The sequence below is a fragment of the Mesoplodon bidens genome, assembly GCF_964165515.1.
Source record: "Mesoplodon bidens genome assembly, chromosome: X".
In the NCBI taxonomy this organism is placed as follows: Eukaryota; Metazoa; Chordata; class Mammalia; order Artiodactyla; family Ziphiidae; genus Mesoplodon; species Mesoplodon bidens.
In genome coordinates this window covers 34522627-34543835 of record NC_138163.1, presented here as the reverse complement: position 1 = coordinate 34543835, position 21209 = coordinate 34522627, and the positions used below count along the sequence as shown (strand labels likewise).

Here is a 21209-nt window from a genome sequence, read left to right as displayed (position 1 = left end):
ATAAAATAACAGATAACCATTAATTAGCTTTTAAGAATAATTTTTGTTTAGGGGCCCAGCTCACCCTCCCTTCATCCCAGCATGGGCTGCAATATGAAAGAAAATGGCTCTCAAGTTCTGTAAAACACAATATCAAACTTGCAGCTCTTATCTGTCAATGAAAAATCTTAGGGCTGATTCAAAGGCATCATAAGAGTTCATCACTTTCCTGCCCGGCTTTAGAAACTGTTTCATTTACTGTGACTGGATCACTGGATCAATTAGTTTTTCAATTAAGAGTTGTGCTAAAATTCTGTGTAAAATGAGTTGCAGGTCAAGACAGGCCCCTGACAATTTTAGATGATTGATGGAGATACGTGGGTGAATAGCAGAGATGGAGGCTGGGAAGGAAGAATGATGATTCTGTGGAGTTATTTGTTTATGAAGATGATGAGTACTGAGAGTCAGGAACCAATAGCACTTTCTCATTGACACTTAGATAGCAGCTCTTGTAAATTTTCAAAGGAGAGTTTCAGCTATTATTTCCATTTATTCTCAGTGCGTCCCTGTGAAGTGGGCAGGACAGGTGTTAGTTCTGCTGGCTTACAAATGACAGACCTGAAGCCCAGTGAGGTAACTGGCCCAAGACCACACAGCAAATTAGGGCCTGAATCATATAAAAACCCACTGCAGTGAAAAAGCACTGAGACATAATTTTTAAAATAATATTAAGAGCAGATAACATTTATCAATTGAGCACAGACTTCTATGAGAGTCACACACTTTGGACATATTTATTTAATCCACACAACAATGCTATGGGGTAGGTACTATCAACCTAACGGTTATAAATATGGAAATGAGGTTTGAGGAGTTTAAGTAACTAGCCCAAGGTCAGTAGCAATTTGACCTCAAAAATAAACTCCAATTCTTTTCCACATCCACTGCCACAACTCAAATCCAAACTACTATTGCCTGTCACCTAGACTGCAGGAAAGTATCCCAAATATTGTCCCTGCTTTCACTGATGCCCCCTTAAATCTACTGTCCATACACCAGCCAGATAAATCTTTTAAAAATATAAATCAGCTCATGGAATATACATGATCAAAATCCTTCCATGATTTCCTCCCATGGTCCTTAGAATAAAATCTAAATTCCTTACCAGCATCCTACACGGTCCTTCAGGATTGGGTCCCTGCCTCCTACCAGACTCATCTTGTACCCTCTTCCTTACTGTCCACACTCCAGCCAGGCTAGTCTTCTTTCAGTGTCTCAAGTACATCAAATGCTGTCCTCCATCTGGGCCTTAGCAAGTGCTATTCTCTCTGCATGGGATGCCCCTCTACTCTCAGGCATCAGCTCAAATGTCACCTGGTCAGATAACTCTCCCCTGACCTAATCTAAACTAAAGTCACCTTGTCACATAGCCTCATAACACCCTAATACCTCCCCTTCTTAGTACTTAGAATATGGCAATCACCCACTGGTGTGATTCTTTTATTACTATTTGCTGCCAATACTAGACTGTAAGCACTGTGAGGACAGAGATCGTATCTCTTTTGCTCAGTGCTATATCCCAGCACTTAGACAGTGTGTGTCACACAACAGGAACTCAAAATTTTATTTGATGAATGAATAAACTGAGGAATGAATAAGCAAAAATTTTAAACTCCTGAGCTCCAGTCCTTAACCATATGTCTTGATATAAAAGGGCCTAAAAAGCCCCTCCTGGGCTTCCCTGGTGGTGCAGTGGTTGAGAGTCCGCCTGCCAATGCAGGGCACATGGGTTCGTGCCCCAATCCGGGAAGATCCCACATGCCGCGGAGCGGCTGCGCCCGTGAGCCATGGCCGCTGAGCCTGCGCGTCCGGAGCCAGTGCTCCGCAACGGGAGAGGCCACAGCAGTGAGAGGCCCGCGTACCGCAAAAAAAAAAAAAAAAAAAAAAAAAGCCCCTCCTTACCCCAACCCATCTCAGCACTTCTCCTGCCATTTCTGACATTGCTATGGAAGGGTAGTTTGCACTTAGAGTTGCAAAAACGAATTTTCCAAAATATGTGTGTTCATATGGTAATGCCTGCATTTGCAAGACGCTGTATTCAACTTGGATCAAATGTTAATAATGAGTGTTTTCTTTGCCAGCGTTTAGATACATGCCACATAATTGCAAAAATAACTAGTTAGACTGTCGGAAGGCAGTATACTCCTGTGAGCAGAACAAAATGTTCAAGGGAATTAACCCAAAGATGGTAATTAAACCATGGAATCAGCTGGAGATGGGGCTGACACCTTGTTCTGACTCTGGAACCTATAAGCACCCACTAGAATCCAAGACCAAAGGATGTTCAAGCAGATGGGGAGGCTGATCTGTATGAAACCAGGGGAGGTATGAACTGGCTTCTACCCCACACCCACCCACCACCTCCATCCTTTATCTGATTTTTCCTCTCCTACATCCCCAGGTTAAACACAAATAGCCAATTTAAGAGCAAGACCAGGGAAGTACCTGCCTATATGGTGGGCTTTGAAGAGTCCACTCTTCCTAACTCTTCATCACTAAAATAACTCCTTTGGGATTACCTAGATATGTATGCTTTTTCACTAGGATAAGGCCTTGTTCTCTGTGGAGAGGAAGTCGTAAGCCAAACCTGTGGTTATCAAACCGGGTGGAGGAGGGAGATGGGAACAGGGAGTGACGATGCCCCCGGAGGATATTTGCCACTGTTTTCAGGCATTTTGGGTTGTCACAACTGGCGGGTGGTGGTGGTACTACTGGTATCTAATGCATAGAGGCTAGGGATGCTGCTAAACATCCTACAATGCACAGGACAGTCCCTCACAACAAAGAATTATCCAGCCCCAAATGCCAATAGCCCCGAGGCTGAGAAACCCCGAACTGACTCATTTGCAAAGATTCATTTATTAGTCCATAAACAACTCATACACAGAGCAGATTCTTGCAGAAATGGGAGCTGGGATGGGTATATTTTGATCATACAGTTGGAACAGAAAGGAGAGCGAGTAATCTGATAGCAGTGCCAATGACAGATTGGGGAAAAGACCAGAAGCAGGTGACCTACTGTCACAGTCTGAGAGGGAGGGCCTAGAACCTGACCTGAAGATGAACAGGAAATAGATACCCACCCTCCCACCATTCTGTAGAGGTAGAATTGATGAAGCACCACAAGAGAACGGTATAGGGGAATGAGACAAAGATAACCCTTAAGACTCTAGCTTGGGTGACTGGAAGAAGGGTGACAAGCAGATCTGCAGGTGGAGGGTGGGAATGGAGAAATAATGCGCTGACTGTGTGACGCCATTAAGGCCTCTAGGTGAGGCTGTTTTACTAGCGGCCAGAAATGTGGATCTGGAGCTCAGCAATGTGTCTGAAGCTAGAGGCACCTATTTGGAATTCATCCACGTGGAGGTAGTGAGATGAGACCCCCTGCCTGACACATACCAGGAACTCCATAAATATCTGTTGAATTAAAAAAACATTTAGAGTAAGAAGAAAAGAGGACAAAGACAAAAATCTTTGGACACATTTTAAACAGTAAGGAAGGCAGAGCCAGCAGAGTTTAGTGCTCTTGAAACAGGAAAGGGGAGTTTCAAGGGGGAGGATGTGGCCAACAATGTCAAATGCTGCTCAGCAGTCAAGTCGAATGATGGCTGTGAATAGAGCTGGATTTGGCAGGGAGCAGGTCATCATCCAACTTGAGAGAGCAGGTTCAGTAAAGTGACGGGGGCAGAAACTAGGGTGCAGACGCAGACTGCTGCAAGGTCCTCATCATCCCATCATCAGCGATCATGGTAAAGAAGGAGTTAGAATGATAGCTTATGGAGGTGGCAGGGATTCAGGGGGAGATGGAATCTTTTAGCAGATTTTTAGCCTGACAGGAAGAAGGCAGCATAGTGAGAATAAAGGCACACACTTGAATAGCTAATAGCCATTATGTATCTCCTGAGTATGTCAATTGTATTTTTTGAGCTTCTGTAAAAGTAAGTGGAGGGCATGTGGAATTGGGATTCGATGTATCATCTGGCTTTCAAGAGGCCCAACAGGTAAACTTAGGTTGGATTTAAGGAAGAGCTCCCTTGTCATCAGAGCTGCCCTGCAAAGGAAGCGCTGCCTTTGAGTAATGAGCTCCCATATCGCTGGAAATATTCAAAGAGAGGTAATATGACCTCACAGGAGGTGGTCCCTGTACTGAATGGGAAATTAGATTAGATCTTTAGTTTCCAAACCTTTGGACTTCTTGGATCAGTAAATGTTTTAAGCAGGGAAAAAAAGTGAGTGAAGTATAGATCGATCTAGAGATTTAGCAACTTTTAACTTTTGCTATGTTAAGTACCTTAGTTTTCTATCTACTACGGTAACAAATTACTACAAATTTAGTGGCTTAAAATAGCACAAGTTTATTATCTTCCAGTTCTGTAGGTCAAAAGTCTGGTAGCCATCTCACTGGGCTCAAATCAAGGCGTTGGCAGGGCTGCATTCCTGTCTGGAGGCTCGCAGGGAGAATTCACTTTCTTGCCTTTCCCAACGTCTAGAGACCACCTACTTTTCTTAACTCATAGCCCACTCCACCTTCATTCATAGCAATGGCTGGTCAAGTCTTTCTCATATCACATCACTCTGATACTGACTCTTTTTTTTTAACTTCTGCCTTCCACATTTAAGGACACTTGTGATTACATTGGAACACCCAGATAATCCAAGATAATCTCACTATTTTTATTTATTTATTTATTTATTTATTTATGGCTGTGTTGGGTCTTTGTTGCTGCACGTGGGCTTTCTCTAGTTGCAGAGAGCGGGGGCTACTCTTCTTTGCAGTGCGCGGGCTTCTCATTGCGGTGGCTTCTCTTGTTGTGGAGCACGGGCTCTAGGCACACGGGCTTCAGTAGTTGTGGCACGCAGGCTCAGTAGTTGTGGCTCGTGGGCTCTAGAGCACAGGCTCAGTAGTTGTGGTGCACGGGCTTCGTTTCTCCGCGGCATGTGGGACCTTCCCAGACCAGGACTCGAACTCATGTCCCTTGCATTGGCAGGCGGATTCTTAACCACTGCGCCACCAGGGAAGTCCAAATCTCACTATTTTAAAGTCAACTGATTAGCAACCTTAACTCTACCTGCGATCTTAGTTCCCCTTTACCATGTAACCTAATTCACAGATTTGGGAGATTAAGACATGGACATCTTTTGGGAGGCCCTTATTTGGCCTACCACAAAGGGAACATATATAAATATGATATATATACATATAATATATATATGTGAAGTCATATAAATATATATATATATGAGTTGTATCATCAACATCATCATCATTTCAGAAGAGAAAGGACTCTACATACAACACCCAGACAGTAGAAATGATACAGAGAAAAGGACTATTTTTCCTAAAAAAGAACAGTTGTCAACCTTACCCTAACACACACACACACACACACACACACACACACACACACGGATACTTCACCAGACTGGAAACTTCACCTTGGACCAACATCACAGCTTTAGAAAACATTGGACTGCATGATCTTCCATCTCTAAGCTTCCCTGAACCCCTGGAATTCACTGTACTATGCTATTACCTGGAGAACCTTCCTGTGATATATCTCTATTGGTTCCTCCATAGCTATGTTTTTCTCCTCCCTTCTTGTTTCAAATGTGATCATTGTGTCAGCAAGAGACTTCAGTTTCCTTTTTCCCCCCAATTCAAAAGGCTATGAAAAGTGTTCTGTAAATGATATGGAATATTGTTATTCTGATCTTTAGGGTAATCAAGTTGTTTGACATTTTTGTAATGATGCCTTTTGGAATATGGGTGATATAATTAGCTGCCACACTGTACATTAACAATACCTGTCCTGAGCCTACAGAGTTGGGGACTATAAATAAAAGTGTGACAGCTGGCTCCAGGCTTGCTTGTCACTCACCACTGAAAGCGACATAGCCGAGGAGGTACACTAGAATCCCCAGGAATCCAGAATGTGGTCAGAAATGACATCTTCAACTAGAAGAATTTGGTGTTTTGCTAGTAAGAAGAGATGGAGACAGGCACTCTTAGGAAGCAGACAACCGTGATATTTCATGCTGGGAAGGCACAGAGGCCCCGAGTGGAGACAGCATTTTACCAGCACAAAGGCATTATATAGGGAGGGTAGAGTCCTAGGACAAAGTCAAATTAGCAGGGGTTCTTTCTTAACCCATTACTACCCAGAAGTGACCCAGGAGTGAGAATAAGAAAGAGCACTGAAGAAATGTCTAGGGAAGGTGAAAGAGAAGAAAAGCTGTCCTACCTGGGTACTCAGTGTGAAGTCAAGGGCAATGGTTGCCATGGGGAGGGTAAACTGATGGGGTCAACAGAGGGCAAAGTAAAAAGAGTTGGCAAGAGGAAAGAAACAAAGAAAGAACTATTTAGTTGCCAAGTTATATGTTAGGCGCCATGTATTTTCCATGTACCGTTTCATTTACTCCTCACTCCATGACAATAACCAAAAGCCACATTTATAACTAAGACATACTTTACATTTTACTTATCTCATTTATTATTGTCTTTTGCCCTCCCTAGTACATAGGTTCCCGGAGGACAGGATCCTTTTTCTCTCCTGTTTCTCCCACTACCTATAACAGTGTCAGCACATGGTAGATGCTCAATAACTATTTGTTGCATGAATAACAGCTAGCATGAAGTGCCAGGCACTGTTATAACATTTTTTTTTTTTTTGCTGTACACGGGCCTCTCACTGTTGTGGCCTCTCCCGTGGCAGAGCACAGGCTCCGGATGCGCAGGCTCAGTGGCCATAGCGCATGGGCCCAGCCGCTCCGCAGCATGTGGGATCCTCCCGGACTGGGGCACGAACCCGTGTCCCCTGCATCGGCAGGCGGACTCTCAACCACTGTGCCACCACAGAAGCCCCAGGCACTGTTATAGATAAATGCTTCCCATGAATGAACTCATTTTAACTTTCATGACCAATGCTGAGACAGGCACTATTATCCTAATTTTACAGATGAAGAAACTGAGTCAGAGACACAGAGATATTAAGTAACTTGCCTAATAAGTGATGGATTCAGGATTTCAACCTATACGGTCTAACTCTAGAACCTGCTTTCGTAATCTCTATTTTATACTGAGGCTCAGAGAGGTTAAGATGTTCAGCTTAAGACTGGCAGAGCCATGAGTAGAAGCGAAGTCCACCTGTCTCAGAAGTCCGCCTGCCCCTTCCTTTACACTTCACGGCTTAATAGGATTGCCAAGACAACTATTTCTTCCATCATCATTTTACCAGGGGCTAGTCTCCTGAGATAAAGAAATGGGCGTGGTTCATTAAGGATTCAGATAAAGATAACACACATCGCCCCAAAGAATCACGAGTCCCAAAAGATCACCCAACAATCTGCCACCTGTTCTCATTGATATTTTTTTTTGCTTTTGAATTTTATTTTATTTATTCCTTTATACAGCAGGTTCTTATTAGTTATCCATTTTATACATATGAGTGTACACATGTGCATCCCTTTTATACATATGAGTGTATATATGTCCATCCCAGTCTCCTGATTTGAGGCTGGAGGGAATTGAGAGCAGCAGATGGCAGATGAGTCATGGGAAACTCCTGGTGGATCCGTCTATGCTGAGAGCTAGGCATTGAGGGTAAGTCACTTTCAGGCCAGGCAAATCCCGACCCATGCTGCCCTAGGTAGCTCTGGAGTAGGGATGGTGTAGAGATGCTGATAAAGCATTTCTGGGAGACCGGTTCATAATTCATTGTGTGACCTTGTGTAAGACACTTCCTCTCCTTGTGTCAGTTTCTTTAGGTTAGGGAGGCGTCAGTGGAACTTTGTGTTGAATCATAAGAGCTCCACTTTATCTCTTATATATTGGACTTTTCCACATAAAATTTCATTGGGAGAAAGGATTCTACACTAAAAACTATGCTTGAAAATCCACTGAATGAAATAGTATTTAAATTCCTTCTAGCTCAAACATTCTAAGAACTTAAAAACATAGACACTGTCCTTTGGGCCAGGTCAGTGTTCCATTCAGCCCTACTTTCTGCAGCCAGGAAGAGGCCCAGGGATCTGCTGTGAGAGGCCATTCACAGGTCCCTTTTGCCCCAGCTTCCCTCAGATGCTATTATCCCTGTCTTCATGTGGCAGTTATCTTCCCCATTGGGCCTTCTACTTATGTTACTTGCCTATGTTGAGACGGAGAAAGTGTAACTATGCACAACAGTACTTGCAGGACAGCCACACCTCTGTTTTATTCAAAAGGAATAGAACACTTACTGATTTTCTCCTAACACTCTTTTTGTTGACGTCCACCACTGTGTGTCTGCCTGTTAGACCACAGGAGCCGAGTGTTCCCTGAGGGGTGTTGCTGATCTATAATCCTCCTAAGTCCCCTGCCTGAGCTGTGACGGAAGCTGTAAGCTCAGTTTGGAATTTTTAAATTTTCATTGGGCTCCCTCACACCTGCTCACTCACGCATTTTTATAAGTTCTTCCTTAGTCTCATTCTGTGTGTCATCATACATAGGCTTAAAGATTTCACTGGGTGCTCCTGCCTGGAGTCTGGGTTTCACATACACAACATGACTCCCTTCTTATAAAGTTTTAAAACAAGCAAAAATAGCATTAAGTTGTTTAGGTGTGTGTGTTTGTATATTTTTTTAAAAAAACCAAGGTAATGATAAATAAAAAATTCAGGGTAGTAGTTACCTCAGAGGGAGAGAGATCAAAACAAGGAGACAGAACAGAGGAAGAAGACATAGGTAACATAAATCAGGTGACCATATAAGTGTGAATTTCTTGCTGGATTGTTTATCGTATTCTATTTGTCTGTCTGTCTATCCTTGCACTAATACCACATGCCTTTTCATATCAACTTTAGAGTCACTTATCAGTTTTTCTTATGGTTAATAATTTTTGTATCCTGTTTAAGAATAACCTGAGATCATGAAGATATCCTCCTGTATTTTCTTCTAAAGCCTGCTTGATTTTGATTGGAATTGCGTTGAATCTAAAAATAAATTTGGGGAGAATATTTTAAAAAAAGAAGACATAAGTAAAACTAAATTATTAGTAATGTTATAGTTCTTGGGTTGGGTGATGGTTCTATGGGTGTTCACTGTATTTTCAATAAATAAATAAATAAGAAATGTCCATATATAAACTAGTAATGATGAATTCTGCACCCCTGAAGTTCAAAAACAATGATTAAAAGAGCAATGCGAGTTTTTTTTAAAGTTAACCAGAATCTATAATATACTTTAATTTTCTGTTTCTTTCCAATACATCAAGGGCTTTTTGAAACTCTAAGTGGATCATAGCTATAGGTTTGCCTCTCTCCGAGTTTACTTCTCCCTCAATTATTGTCCAGAATTTAGTCAGGTTGGAATTTCCTTGTTGAAAAATATGTTGCATTTCCCCACAGGCTATTTTTATATAGGATTCGTTGATCCTCATCTTTATCTTGGGCCTTGCATGCTAGTTTGTATAGATCTAAGAATTACTGGCTACCTCCTGAATTGTTTTGGGCGAAAGGCCATGATTGCTTGTCCCAGTCTTCCAACCCCATGACCATTAATGAGATTGGGTTCTGTCTAGGGTTGCCAGATAAAATTCAGGATCTTCAGTTAAATTTTAATTTCAAATAAACAACAAATAATTTTTTAGTATATGTATGAATTTGAGGCATACTTATACTAAATAATAATTTGTTATTTATCTGAAATTCAAATTTAATTGGACATTCTATTTATATATTTTCTATTTATGTAAATATATATTCAATATATTTTTATTTGCCAAATCTGGAAACCCTGCCTCATTCGAGCCAATAAGTACTCTCCAATGTCACTGTTGGTTTTCGGTCCCAGGGAGTGTGAGTTTGGGAATTGGACAGACAGCCAGGTTCAAATCCTGGCTCCTCCACTCAAGAGATAGAACTTTTTTTCTTTGTCTCAGAATTCTTATCTATTAAATAGAAATGATAGCAATACCTCATGAGGTTGTTGGGAATATTAAAAGAGGTGATATTTGAATAGTACTTAGTACAGGGTGTGGTACCTGCTAAGCACTCAATAGCTATTATCCTTATTATTGTCAATTTTATACAGAACATTATGTGCACTGGTCAAGATTTAACCTAGTGCTGTAAAATTCTACATTTACAGGATTAATTTGGGAATGGGATTCAGTGTCTCCTTTAGTGATGACCAATGCAAAGTGGCATCTAGCCCCTTCCTTTTTGTTTTTGAATACTTCTTTTGGCCCCATGTCATGAAATGCCCCAGATTCATTCTCTAACTGCTTTTTCCTTTTAATATAAAGGCTTTTTTGTGCATGTGTTTGGAGGTCACTTAGAATTCCTCAAGTTGGAAGCAACTGTCTTCCCCTAAGGAGGTGCTTGAGTGATTGAGAATCGCCTTTGAAATGCCACCTCAAGCCAATGAGCAGTGAGTTTGGCTGATAAAAAGGAGCAGACCCTTTACATTCTCTTCTCTGACCCACCCGTTCCCATCAAAACTGACCCACCCACTTTCCCACCTGTCCTGGCATCTAATCAGACATGCTAATGGCTTAAAAAGATTCTATTTAATCCCCCTCCCAAGATAGGCTTTTTTTCAAAACCCTAAACCTGAAAAAGTAAGCCTAATGCTGGCTTCCTAGCAGATAAGGGTGACCATATGGGACCCCTTAAATCACACCAAATTATCAGCTGCTTGTTCTGCCTGCTTTGCATGAATGGAAGGGAGCAGTAGTGAAAATAATCTAAAGATCATTTCCACTTGGTTTGAGAATGCACCACATGGTGTTGTTGTAGCTGATTTGCTTTGCTAATTTTGTTCTACTTAAGCTAATATTGAGATTGGTTCACTTTTTTTTTTTTTTTTTTTTTTTTTTTGCGGTACGTGGGCCTCTCACTGTTGTGGCCTCTCCTGTTGCGGAGCACAGGCTCTGGACGCACAGGCTCAGTGGCCATGGCTCACGGGCCCAGTCGCTCCGCGGCATGTGGGATCCTCCCGGACCGGGGCACGAACCCGCGTCCCCTGCATTGGCAGGCGGACTCTCAACCACTGTGCCACCAGGGAAGCCCCTGGTTCACATTTTTTAAGCTCATCTGGGCCAGAAGAGGGAAGAGGTAGTGGCGTGGCCCACTCTGAGATGAAGGAAGACTGACCACGATCATGAAGGGGACACGAACATTCTATGTGAGGGCTAACAGATCGAGAAGATCAGTGCAAAAGGATCAAGATAGAACTTTGCAAATTACAGATGGGCAGAATAGGCCCACCTACCCCGTGGGCACTGAAAAGTCAGTCTTCCCAATGGCCTTCCCAGAATCTGAAATTCTCTTCATTAATAGCCTACATAAAAGGTGGTATTCATGACATAACTATAGTTAAAGCGTTATGTAACCTAAGAGGAGTAACATTTCCTAGAAGACACATTAGCAGTTCATCTAACTAAATCATCAGTCACTATTGTCACCTCGTAGAAAAAGCACTGAAGGGGTGAGACATAAGGCAGTTCTACCTTGATAGGGCCTGGGTATACTAAGAAGCCCCTGGGCAGCTATGGTGGAAGTACAGGAGCACTTGGGTGATTTGGGGGGTGGGCTGGAAGGGTTGCTGAAGGAGAGTTAGACAACTTTCACCTCTTTCCTTCCCACGTTTTTCTTAGTTTCCTGCTCATGGTAGACGTAGAGAATATGCAGATGTCTCAGATAAATTCTTCCCTTTCTTATTCTTTTCCTGCTGGGCAACTGGACTTTCAAGGGCTTCTAGAGATTTCAGAGATCATTGGTTTTCTTTTTGTCCTTTAGAGCCTAACTATACATTGCATCTCCAACCCTACAAGCGGCAGCAAGGGACCATGGGGCTATTGAAATTTCTTTCTCTTTTTCTCATTGCAGTCTGCTCCCAGTTCTCGAGAGGGGTGTATGCCATCTTTGGATTCTATGACCAGATGTCAATGAACACTCTGACCTCCTTCTGTGGAGCTCTGCACACATCCTTTGTCACACCCAGCTTCCCCACTGATGCAGATGTGCAGTTTGTCATCCAGATGCGCCCAGCCTTGAAGGGCGCTATTCTGAGTCTTTTGGGTCACTACAAGTGGGAGAAGTTTGTGTACCTTTACGACACAGAACGAGGTAAGAAGAGGCATCTGCTCTCCTCTTTGAATATTCATGTAACAGTGGTGTTCAACCTTCCTCAACTCATGTTTGTCCCCTTCTCTTCCAATAAATCTCGTATTCTTTTAAAATTGTAATTAATATTCAAAATGAATTTAAGAGTGAGGTCAAAAAAGAATCAAAACAATAGCAATTTTAGAATCTAGTTTTTCAAATGATACATGTCCTCCCACCCCCAACTTTGAAAAGGGGTTTCGGATTATCCTCCTGGTTGAACCACTGTTGTTGAAAAAGAACCCTTCCCCCTCCCCAAAATAATTTATCTGGTTTACATATACAAATTAAAGGCAGCTTAGTCTAAAACAGAGAGAGGCCTAAGCTGGAAAGGTTTTGGAGAAGTAATCCTGCCAGAGACTATAATTATCCTCATTTCATAGATGAGAAAACTGAAGCCCAAAGAGGAAAAGTGCTTTTCCACACAGTAGTTTAACCACAGAGCTGGGACTGGTGGCAATGTCTCTGGTTTCCATATCACATTAGGTGTTCAGATTATGGGGCTTCAACAATTATCTGATGGAAATAATGAATGGAGACTGGCTAAACCAGGTTTTGGGGGTGGATAGTTTTTCTAATAGTAGAACATGTTATATTGAATCTACTGAGGACAATTATATTGAAACAGTCTCAGAAATTAGGGGTCTGATCTTAAATAGTATACAGTTAGGTATACACATCATAATGCAGACTCCTCTAAAACCCAGTTATCTTTGAGGGCTTCCTCAGTAAAACCAAGGGATCCTATCACCATGAGATTCCAAAAGATAACGTTACTTTATCACTTGTTTGCTTATAATCCAGGTTATACACAGGGAATGGCTCTCTCTGACTCAGGACTTTCTGACTCAGAGAAAGAATGAGCAAATGGAAGGCCTATCTGCCTGAGGGGTCCCTGGAAATGACATTCTTATAGGTAACTTAACTTGAAGGGCCATTTTGTTTTTAGGAATCCAGAGTACTCTTCACTTCACTCTCATTTTGATTCATTATCAAACCCTGTCAGGAAACACTAAGGCCTGTATTTGCTTATGGTACTTACCTCCAGAATATTATCAAATTTCATGAACCTGAAGCAGGAGAGCAGAGTTCTAGTCCATGCTCTGCCACTAACTAGCACTCTGACCTTGACCAACTCATTCAATCTCTCTTGGCCTTGATCTCCTCGCCAAAGCTATGTCCCTTCTTAATGTAATATTCTATGATTTTTTTAAATATTATACTAGACATAGGACACTTTGTATCTTATTACTAATCCTAACTTACATCTTATCAGTTAATTGTCATCCAATCTACAAGCTGTTATCAATCCTCAATGGTTTATTCAAATCTTGTGATACATGCTTATATAATACTGTTCCAGTGGGGGTAGACAGAAAAGGACATTCATGAAACAATTCATGAACAACTTTCAGAGCAAAGTATCAAAGTATCAAACTCAGTATCAAATTGAGTGCTACACTACAGATTCTGATTGCTATGAGAATTGTGAAAAGGTAGCACTCCAAGAAATAGAGTTTTGAAGGCTGGCTAGAGGAGCCAGGCCTTAAAGGATGTATAAGCTGTGGATTGGAAGAGAAGAAGGAAATGGACTTTGGGGAAGAGGAAAAGAACATGAACAAAGGGCAGAATCAGGAAGGAGTGCTGTGTGTTCCTACAGATCTTTGCCCGACTAGAGTACCAAAATAGTTTGAATGTTCTAATTCACAGTTTGCTAAATTTTAATGCATTTCATTTCTTTCAAACACTGAGGATGAATTAGCCTATTTCCATGTACTATATACAGTGTAGTCTGGTGCATAAAAATCTAATTTTCAGAACTGAAGTTTGTAAATTAGACAGCTTCTCTCCTGAAACTTTTTTAAAACTAAATATCAGTTCTGCTAATGCTGTAGCCTCTCATTTATTGAAAAGCAGCAGACACAAGTTAATGTATTCTCTCCTCATCTCCCATGACCCTCCTTTGCCCATTAGCTCTCTACTAGAGGAAAGGAAGCAAAAGTCCATCTCTGTCTGTTTCTTAATCTGCATTTGTTTCTCAAATCATCTCACTAAATAGTTCATTCAATTCTATGGTCTTAGAGCCAAAAGAAACCTTTCTGACTTGTGTGTGTTCATATTTTTTCCTCTATAGCCATTTATCTGGTGGGGTTAATCTGCTCTGCTTAAGGAGTACTTTCCATAAAGTCTTATACTAATTTCCTCCTTGGAAAGCCTTCTTAAAACACTGCATATTATGACCCTGTTCCAAAAGTTTCAATGGCTTCTATTGCCCACACTGAAAAATAAAAGCAGTCTATTTCTTTTTTTTTTTTTTTTTTTTTTTGCGGTACGCGGGCCTCTGACTGTTGTGGCCCCTCCCATTGCGGAGCACAGGCTCTGGATGCACAGGCTCAGTGGCCATGGCTCAGGGGCCCAGTCGCTCCGCGGCATGTGGGATCCTCCCGGACCGGGGCACGAACCAGTGTTCCCTGCATCGGCAGGCGGACTCTCAACCACTGTGCCACCAGGGAGGCCCAGCAGTCTATTTCTTAAGACTTGACATAATTATGCATCAACCAACCAATGAACCTGTTGTCTTAACATTATGTTACTAATGAGAACTTTCCACTGCAGGCAGCTCCCATTTTCCACTGTTGCCCAAATGTGCCAGAACCATACTTGCCTCAGCAACTGCACTTCTACTACCTGGAATTCTTTCCATCTTTCCTTCCTGCCTATCCTTCCATTTTTCAAAACCCACTTCGAACTCTACCTCTCCAAGGTAGCTTTCCCTGACCATGCCAGTGCACAATGATTCATTCATTCATTCATTCAATAGGTGGCAGGGTTAAAATGATGAACAAGATAGACATGTCTCCTGCTGTTATAAAGCTTACATTCTAATAGGGAGATAGAAAAAAAAATAAGTAAGCCAACAAATAAAATAATTACATATTTAGGTAAGGTGCTATGAAAGAAATGAAGAGACAGATACTAATGGATAGGACCTAATTTTAAAAGGATTCTCAGTGACAGCCTCATTGAGAAGGGGCATTTAAGCTGAGAACTAAAGAAGTAGAAGGAGACAGCCATGTGAAGGATAGAGAGTAAGAGTTTTCAAGCAGTGGAAATAGCAAGTGCAAAGGCCCTGTGGCAGGGAAGAGCTTGGTATGTTTGAGGAAATGAAAGAAGACAAGTGTGGCTAAAGGGTAGTGAGGAGGTTGAGAGTGGCTTAAGATGAGACTATAAAGGTAAACAGAAGCCAGATCATAGCCATGGAGTACAGACAGGAGCCAAGATAAGGAATATGAATTTTATTCTTACTGCAGTGTGAAGTCATTGGAGGATTCTGAGCAGGGGAGTCACATGATCTCATTTAAGTTTCTGTAGAGAATGGAGTGTGGTGTAAGAGTGAAGGAAAGGAAGTGAATTAAAAGGCCATTGTGGTCATCCAGATGAGAAATGATGGCAGCTTAGACTACACTGGAGATGGAGAAAAGTAGACAGAGATGAAGTGTATTTTGGACACAGAATCAACAGAACTTGGTGACAGACTGACTGTGGCACATGAGGGAAAGACAGGATTCGTGGGTGACTACTAAGCTTTTGGCTTGAGAGACTGGGTAAGGTGGCGACGCTATTTACTGCAGTGACTGAGGGCAGGAGTGAAGCAGTCTTAAGGAGCAGAGACCTTGCCCACCTCTGAATGCCCACAGAACCCTTTTGTCCATATCATTCACTTGGTACTTACCTGCCTTCTGTTGTTATCTCACTGGGTCTGCTATTTACCTTCCCAGGCGCTTCTCTCCATTATGATAGTCAACAATTGCTTAGCCCCTAGGTTTAGACTTTGTGCCTCCTCTGGTTTCTAGCACAGGCCTGAGTCCATACTTAGTGTTTTCCCAATTCCATTAGTGATTCATCCAGAATAAGCCCACGTCTTTTTTTTTAAATGTTGGACTGAAAGAAAGAGACAGAAAAACCAAGAAGGGAGGGAGGGAGGATTAGAGGGAAGGAAGGAAGGAAGGAAAGAGGGAGGGAAGGAAGGAAGGAGGGAGGGAGGGAGGGAAGAAGGAAGGAAGGAAAGAAACAAAGGAAAGGAAAGGAAAGGAAGGGAAAGGGAAAAAGGTGGGAGGAAGGAAGGAAGGAAGAAAGAAAGAAAGAAAGTGGGCGGAAGGGAGGGAGGAAGGAAAGAGAAAACCCAATTTATAACTCAAACTATGAGGTATGGTTCTTTAAAATATTCAATAGTGTATCTATTCTGCATTTTCTCTTTTTCTATGATGATCATCTCTTGCTTCAGGAATAAACATTATGGGGAGAAATTACAACTGCAAAGTGTAATTTTAGAATTTTTTAGATTACATAAGAGAGAAATGAAAGACGGAGAGAGACAGAAGGGAGCACCTATAATTACATTCAAATAAGCTAAATATACAAATGATGTGACTCCACTGCATAAGGGCAGGGATGAGTGAGGAGCTGAGAAATGGGTTAAACATTTGAGGTCATTTAAAAGATTTACAGCACAATCAGGGTAATTTTATTTCTGAAATTATGAAACATGGAGTGGATTTCAAGGCTTTGTTAGTTACGCTTTGATTTCTGTCTGCTAAGTAAGGTCTGATTTTGTGTTTGCAGGTCATCACTTTGCTTAGTTACTAAAATCACCACCCTGGTTTGTTAATACAAAGCTGAAATTGATGCTCTTGGTGCTATGTACATCAAAAGTCAGCTCTTGGAAAAGTCATGAGGTTTACTAAGTGTGATATCTGCCCGCTTTGTACCCTCTTCTCTTTATCGACCCCCCCCCTTTTGTTTGCGGTACGCTGTGTGGCCTCTCACTGCTGTGGCCTCTCCCGTTGCGGAGCACAGGCTCCGGACGCGCAGGCTCAGCGGCCACGGCTCACAGGCCCAGCCGCTCCGCGGCATGTGAGATCTTCCCGGACCGGGGCACGAACCCGTGTCCCCTGCATCGGCAGGCGGACTCTCAACCACTGCGCCGCCAGGGAAGCCCACGACCCCCTTTTTTTACTTGTCTATGCCTGCCCTCCCTGGCTTGACATCTCTGTCCTAACCTGCCTCTACACCTCCATAAAAACTCTTCCACTTTGCTATTAGACCTATCTTTTGGGTGCAAGTGACCTAGCTCTCTGTGGTGCTAACACTTCCCCCAGAACAGCAGCATGCTTGAGAACTGCAGCCAGACTCTCGTGCACCAGACAACTCTCCTTGGCTTCAATGGGCACAGCCCACAGAGATGAAAGAACCTGGCCCAGCCTGTGGCTCTCAGCTTAGATAATGAGATAATAGCTCTAAGTGCCCTTTGAGGCAACTAGTCCCTACCTTCTTCTCAGTGTTCAATAAACTCCTGCTGTTTCCTATTCTCAACCTGAAACTCCTACTCAGTTCCCAGGTAATTCTCAGGAAGTCACCTGCCTTCTAACAGACCTTTCTGTTTGCTCTAGAAGATTGTGTCAGGAACGTGGGCAGTGACAACAAGTAGTGGGTCAGTCAACAAGCAATTATTGGGCGTTTCCTAGTGCTGGCTTGTGCTAGGCCACTGGCAGTGTTCAAGCAGAATTTGGGTCCTGCCTTTGAGGAGCTGACAGTCCTGTTGCTGGAGCAGCGATTTATCTCAGGGGCCTGGAAAAATTAATTTTTAACCCAACTGTGTTGCCCCATCCACCAATGAAACTTGCATTCATTAGAGCAGGCACCTCGTGAAATGATTAAAGTGTTGCCAGAGAGCCAGGAAGGTGGGAAAGTGTTAAAATATCCTGGAGGGCTTAAGAGGGAAAGAGATTCTCCGAGACAAGGAGAAAGGGCCTTTCCTCAGAGGACCGGGAATGTTTTCAGATTGGCTGGATTTAAACTCTACTGAGAGGCAAGCAGAGCTTCAGTCCCTCGCACCTTCCTGCATGCTGTCGTTTACCACCTACTTACATAACCTGGCTTCATCCCTTCCATCCAGTTCTACTTTCCCAAATAAGGCACAGATTCACTCTCTGCATCTCTCTCTCTCTCTGCCTGTCTCTCTCCCTTCCTCCATGCTTCACCCTCTCTCTCCCTTTCTACACACACACACAGACACAGGCACGCATGCACACATGCATGGACAGGCACACATCCCAGTACCATTCAGTGGTACGAACCAACAAACCCGTATTATTGTCATTTTATTATCTTAGTTTGATAAGAGCAGCTGCCATTTTGTAAGCACTTATTATGTACTAGACCCTGAGTTTATGAATTACCACATTTAATCCTCATGGCATCCCCGTATCTTTACAACAGAAGGAAACCAAGGCACAAAAAGATTCAATGATGGCTCCTAGGGACCACAGAGCTTAGTGTGCCAAAGCAATGAAAGCCAGGAGTTCAACCAAGCCCTGCCACACTCCACAGTCTGTGTGTGCTGTTCACTGGGCTGCCATATTGCCTCCCACACTTTTAACATTGAAACTGCAATTAGCTCTTCCCTTAGTCTTCCCTTCAGCCATTCTTCAAAGGACTTGTTACCTAGACCCTCCCTGTCCTACTTGCCTTCCTGTGGATGCACTCCAGTTGTCCATTTCTTTCTGAAAGCCTGGTGTCCACAAAAGAACACAAGAGCCTTTGGTCCCAGAGTCCCAGGGATCCCGATAGGCAGCAAGTAAAAAAAATCGAGGTTAAGGGGTAGATGGGGAGCAAAAGGAGTAAATGCAGCCAGACAGGTGGGTTTGCCCATAGTGCGCACTCGTGGAATGCTGTGTTGTGGACCTGACTCTGATGTGAATCTGAACTCGTAGATTCCTCTCTGGGGCAAAGCCGCTTCCAGAGCCCAGAAAAGTCTAAACCTGCAGGTCGTCATCACTACGGGACTGTTTTTGGTTGGAGAAGAAGAAAGCAAGGAGAGACTGATGATAGGTTCTACCATGGCTACTTGGCAGGAAGTTTAAAGAAAGTAGCAGGCAATGGTTAAAAAAAAAAAAAAAAAAAAAAAGAAGAGGCGGGCTTCCCTGGTGGCGCAGTGGTTGGGAGTCCGCCTGCCGATGCGGGGGGCGCGGGTTCGTGCCCCGGTCTGGGAAGATCCAACGTGCCGCGGAGCAGCTGGGCCCGTGAGCCATGGCTGCTGAGCCTGCGCGTCCGGAGCCTGTGCTCCGCGGCGGGAGAGGCCACGGCGGTGAGGGGCCCACATACCGCAAAAAAAAAAAAAAAAAAAAAAAAGACAGATTATCACGGATTTTTTCTCTCCTCCACTTTAAAAACTGATTAAAGGATTGCGAAGGTAACAGATGGCTACTATTCTAGTCATGTCTAGTTGCCTTTTGGGAAAAATGAAGCCAAAAGAATTTTTATTGAAATTCAAGCTACTTTTTACATCTGAATGAATTAGGAAGACCCAGAGAGTACATTCTCTGGTGAGAGACAGATACTCAATTCCCCTGTTTGAGCAGCAATAATCAGGGCTGACAGTACCTGAGACATTTGGTATTTCTGCAGCCTGTCTAATCTATTGTGATGATGCTTCAACTATGAGAGCATCTCGAGAGCCTGCACTATAATAATAAGAAATGACTATTTGGACCGGATTATGAATAAAAGACTGTGCATCTGTCTATAATGAGAATTTCATTGAAAATGAAAATACTAAAGCTGTCATATTTTTAATACTTCGATTTGCACATCCTTGACTGCTTTGGGGCATAACAAGAGAAACTGCCGAGAAACTTGTTGTCAGCTCTTGAAATAAATTATCATTTAAGCACTTCCTCTCCACAAAGGTTATTAGCTTAGTAGCTTGTTCCTGGGGTTGGACCATCAGTTGGGGAAAAAAATCACTAGACATTAAACTACCCTTTCAAAAGCTGAATATTAGTTACTGTGGAAATTGTTCTCTCAACTTAACATATTCCATTGTATCTCTCCAGTGCTGCAGATTAGACTGAAGCGACTATTAATAAATACTGTCATATTTTACAGCTGTCATGCAAAGCTGAAAAAAGGCTTTGCTGTGATTAGATCCTGTTTACTGTAGTATTTCTAGCTCAGACTCGGAAAGGCAGCTGTCCTATAAAGGTATTTTCCATAAGTAGAATATTTCTCCATCAAACGACACGACTAATTTTAATGTATTGTTAACTCCTTGGTGGCAGTGAATTTGAGCTTGAATTGACTTTACAGCCAGAGATACATCCCTCTCCAGAGACACACTAAGCTAAAATGTCAAATTTTTTCTCTTGGGTTGTCCTTCATATTCAGAGATGTTGCTTTGAGTAGCCCCCTCCTCCGTAGAAGGACAAATTTGCATTGGTTTATCCGCCTTCTTTTGCCCTGTCCCCCTTGTGACTGATTGCATTGTTTGCAAGGCAGCTGGTCAGGATTTAGGCTAGGAATGACACTTCAGTGGGCTAGCTAGTAATTCTGCTTCGTGAGCTTAAAATGCCACTGTATGAGTGAAAGAAATAGATCTCTAGCCCCCCTACCATGCAGTAGCTGTTTGTAATGGTATTCACATCTCTGAAAAAAGGAGGTGACAGCTGGCAGGGTTGCTTTTGCCCTGACCTTCCGTTGCTTTTCATCAAGCTCCTTGAGGAATTAACCCTCACTCACTAAGCTGAATATCTAGTTTTCAATGAATGGGTGATTGTTACACCATCAAGCAGTAGCTGATGTGCCCCATAAATTCACCGTGGAGCCTGAGCTTGGTCTTTGAGAAGGCTCTTCTAAATGTTCCCTGGGGAAGAGACAGACTGTGATGCAGATCTACAACTGTGACTTTGAGGTTCGTCTCCTGGAGGCCCCTGAGACAACAATTAAAGCCAGGGCAGGTTTGCTGTGGAAGTGAAACAAAAGAATGCATGTAACGTCTTTCGCACCAAGCTGAACACGGTAACGTGCTCAATAAATTTTACCTCTTATTATTTTAACAGTGGTCCTCCATGCGGAGGGAGGGTGATTTTCCCCCTGCAGGGGACATTTGGCAATGTCTAGAGACATTTTTCGTAGTGGATAGAGGACAGGAATGCTGCTAAATATCCTACAGTGCACAGGATAGCACCCCA

At 42.7% G+C, this 21209-nt stretch overlaps 1 protein-coding gene across 1 annotated transcript in view; it reads left to right on the top strand.

Moving 5' to 3' along the window:
• GRIA3 (glutamate ionotropic receptor AMPA type subunit 3) overlaps positions 1-21209 on the top strand; it is a 287373-nt gene that overhangs the window by 63647 nt on the left and 202517 nt on the right. The window contains exon 3 of the mRNA XM_081221568.1: positions 11905-12144. Within this exon, the coding sequence (XP_081077694.1) occupies positions 11905-12144 (240 nt within the window). The remainder of the gene's footprint in view (positions 1-11904; positions 12145-21209) is intronic.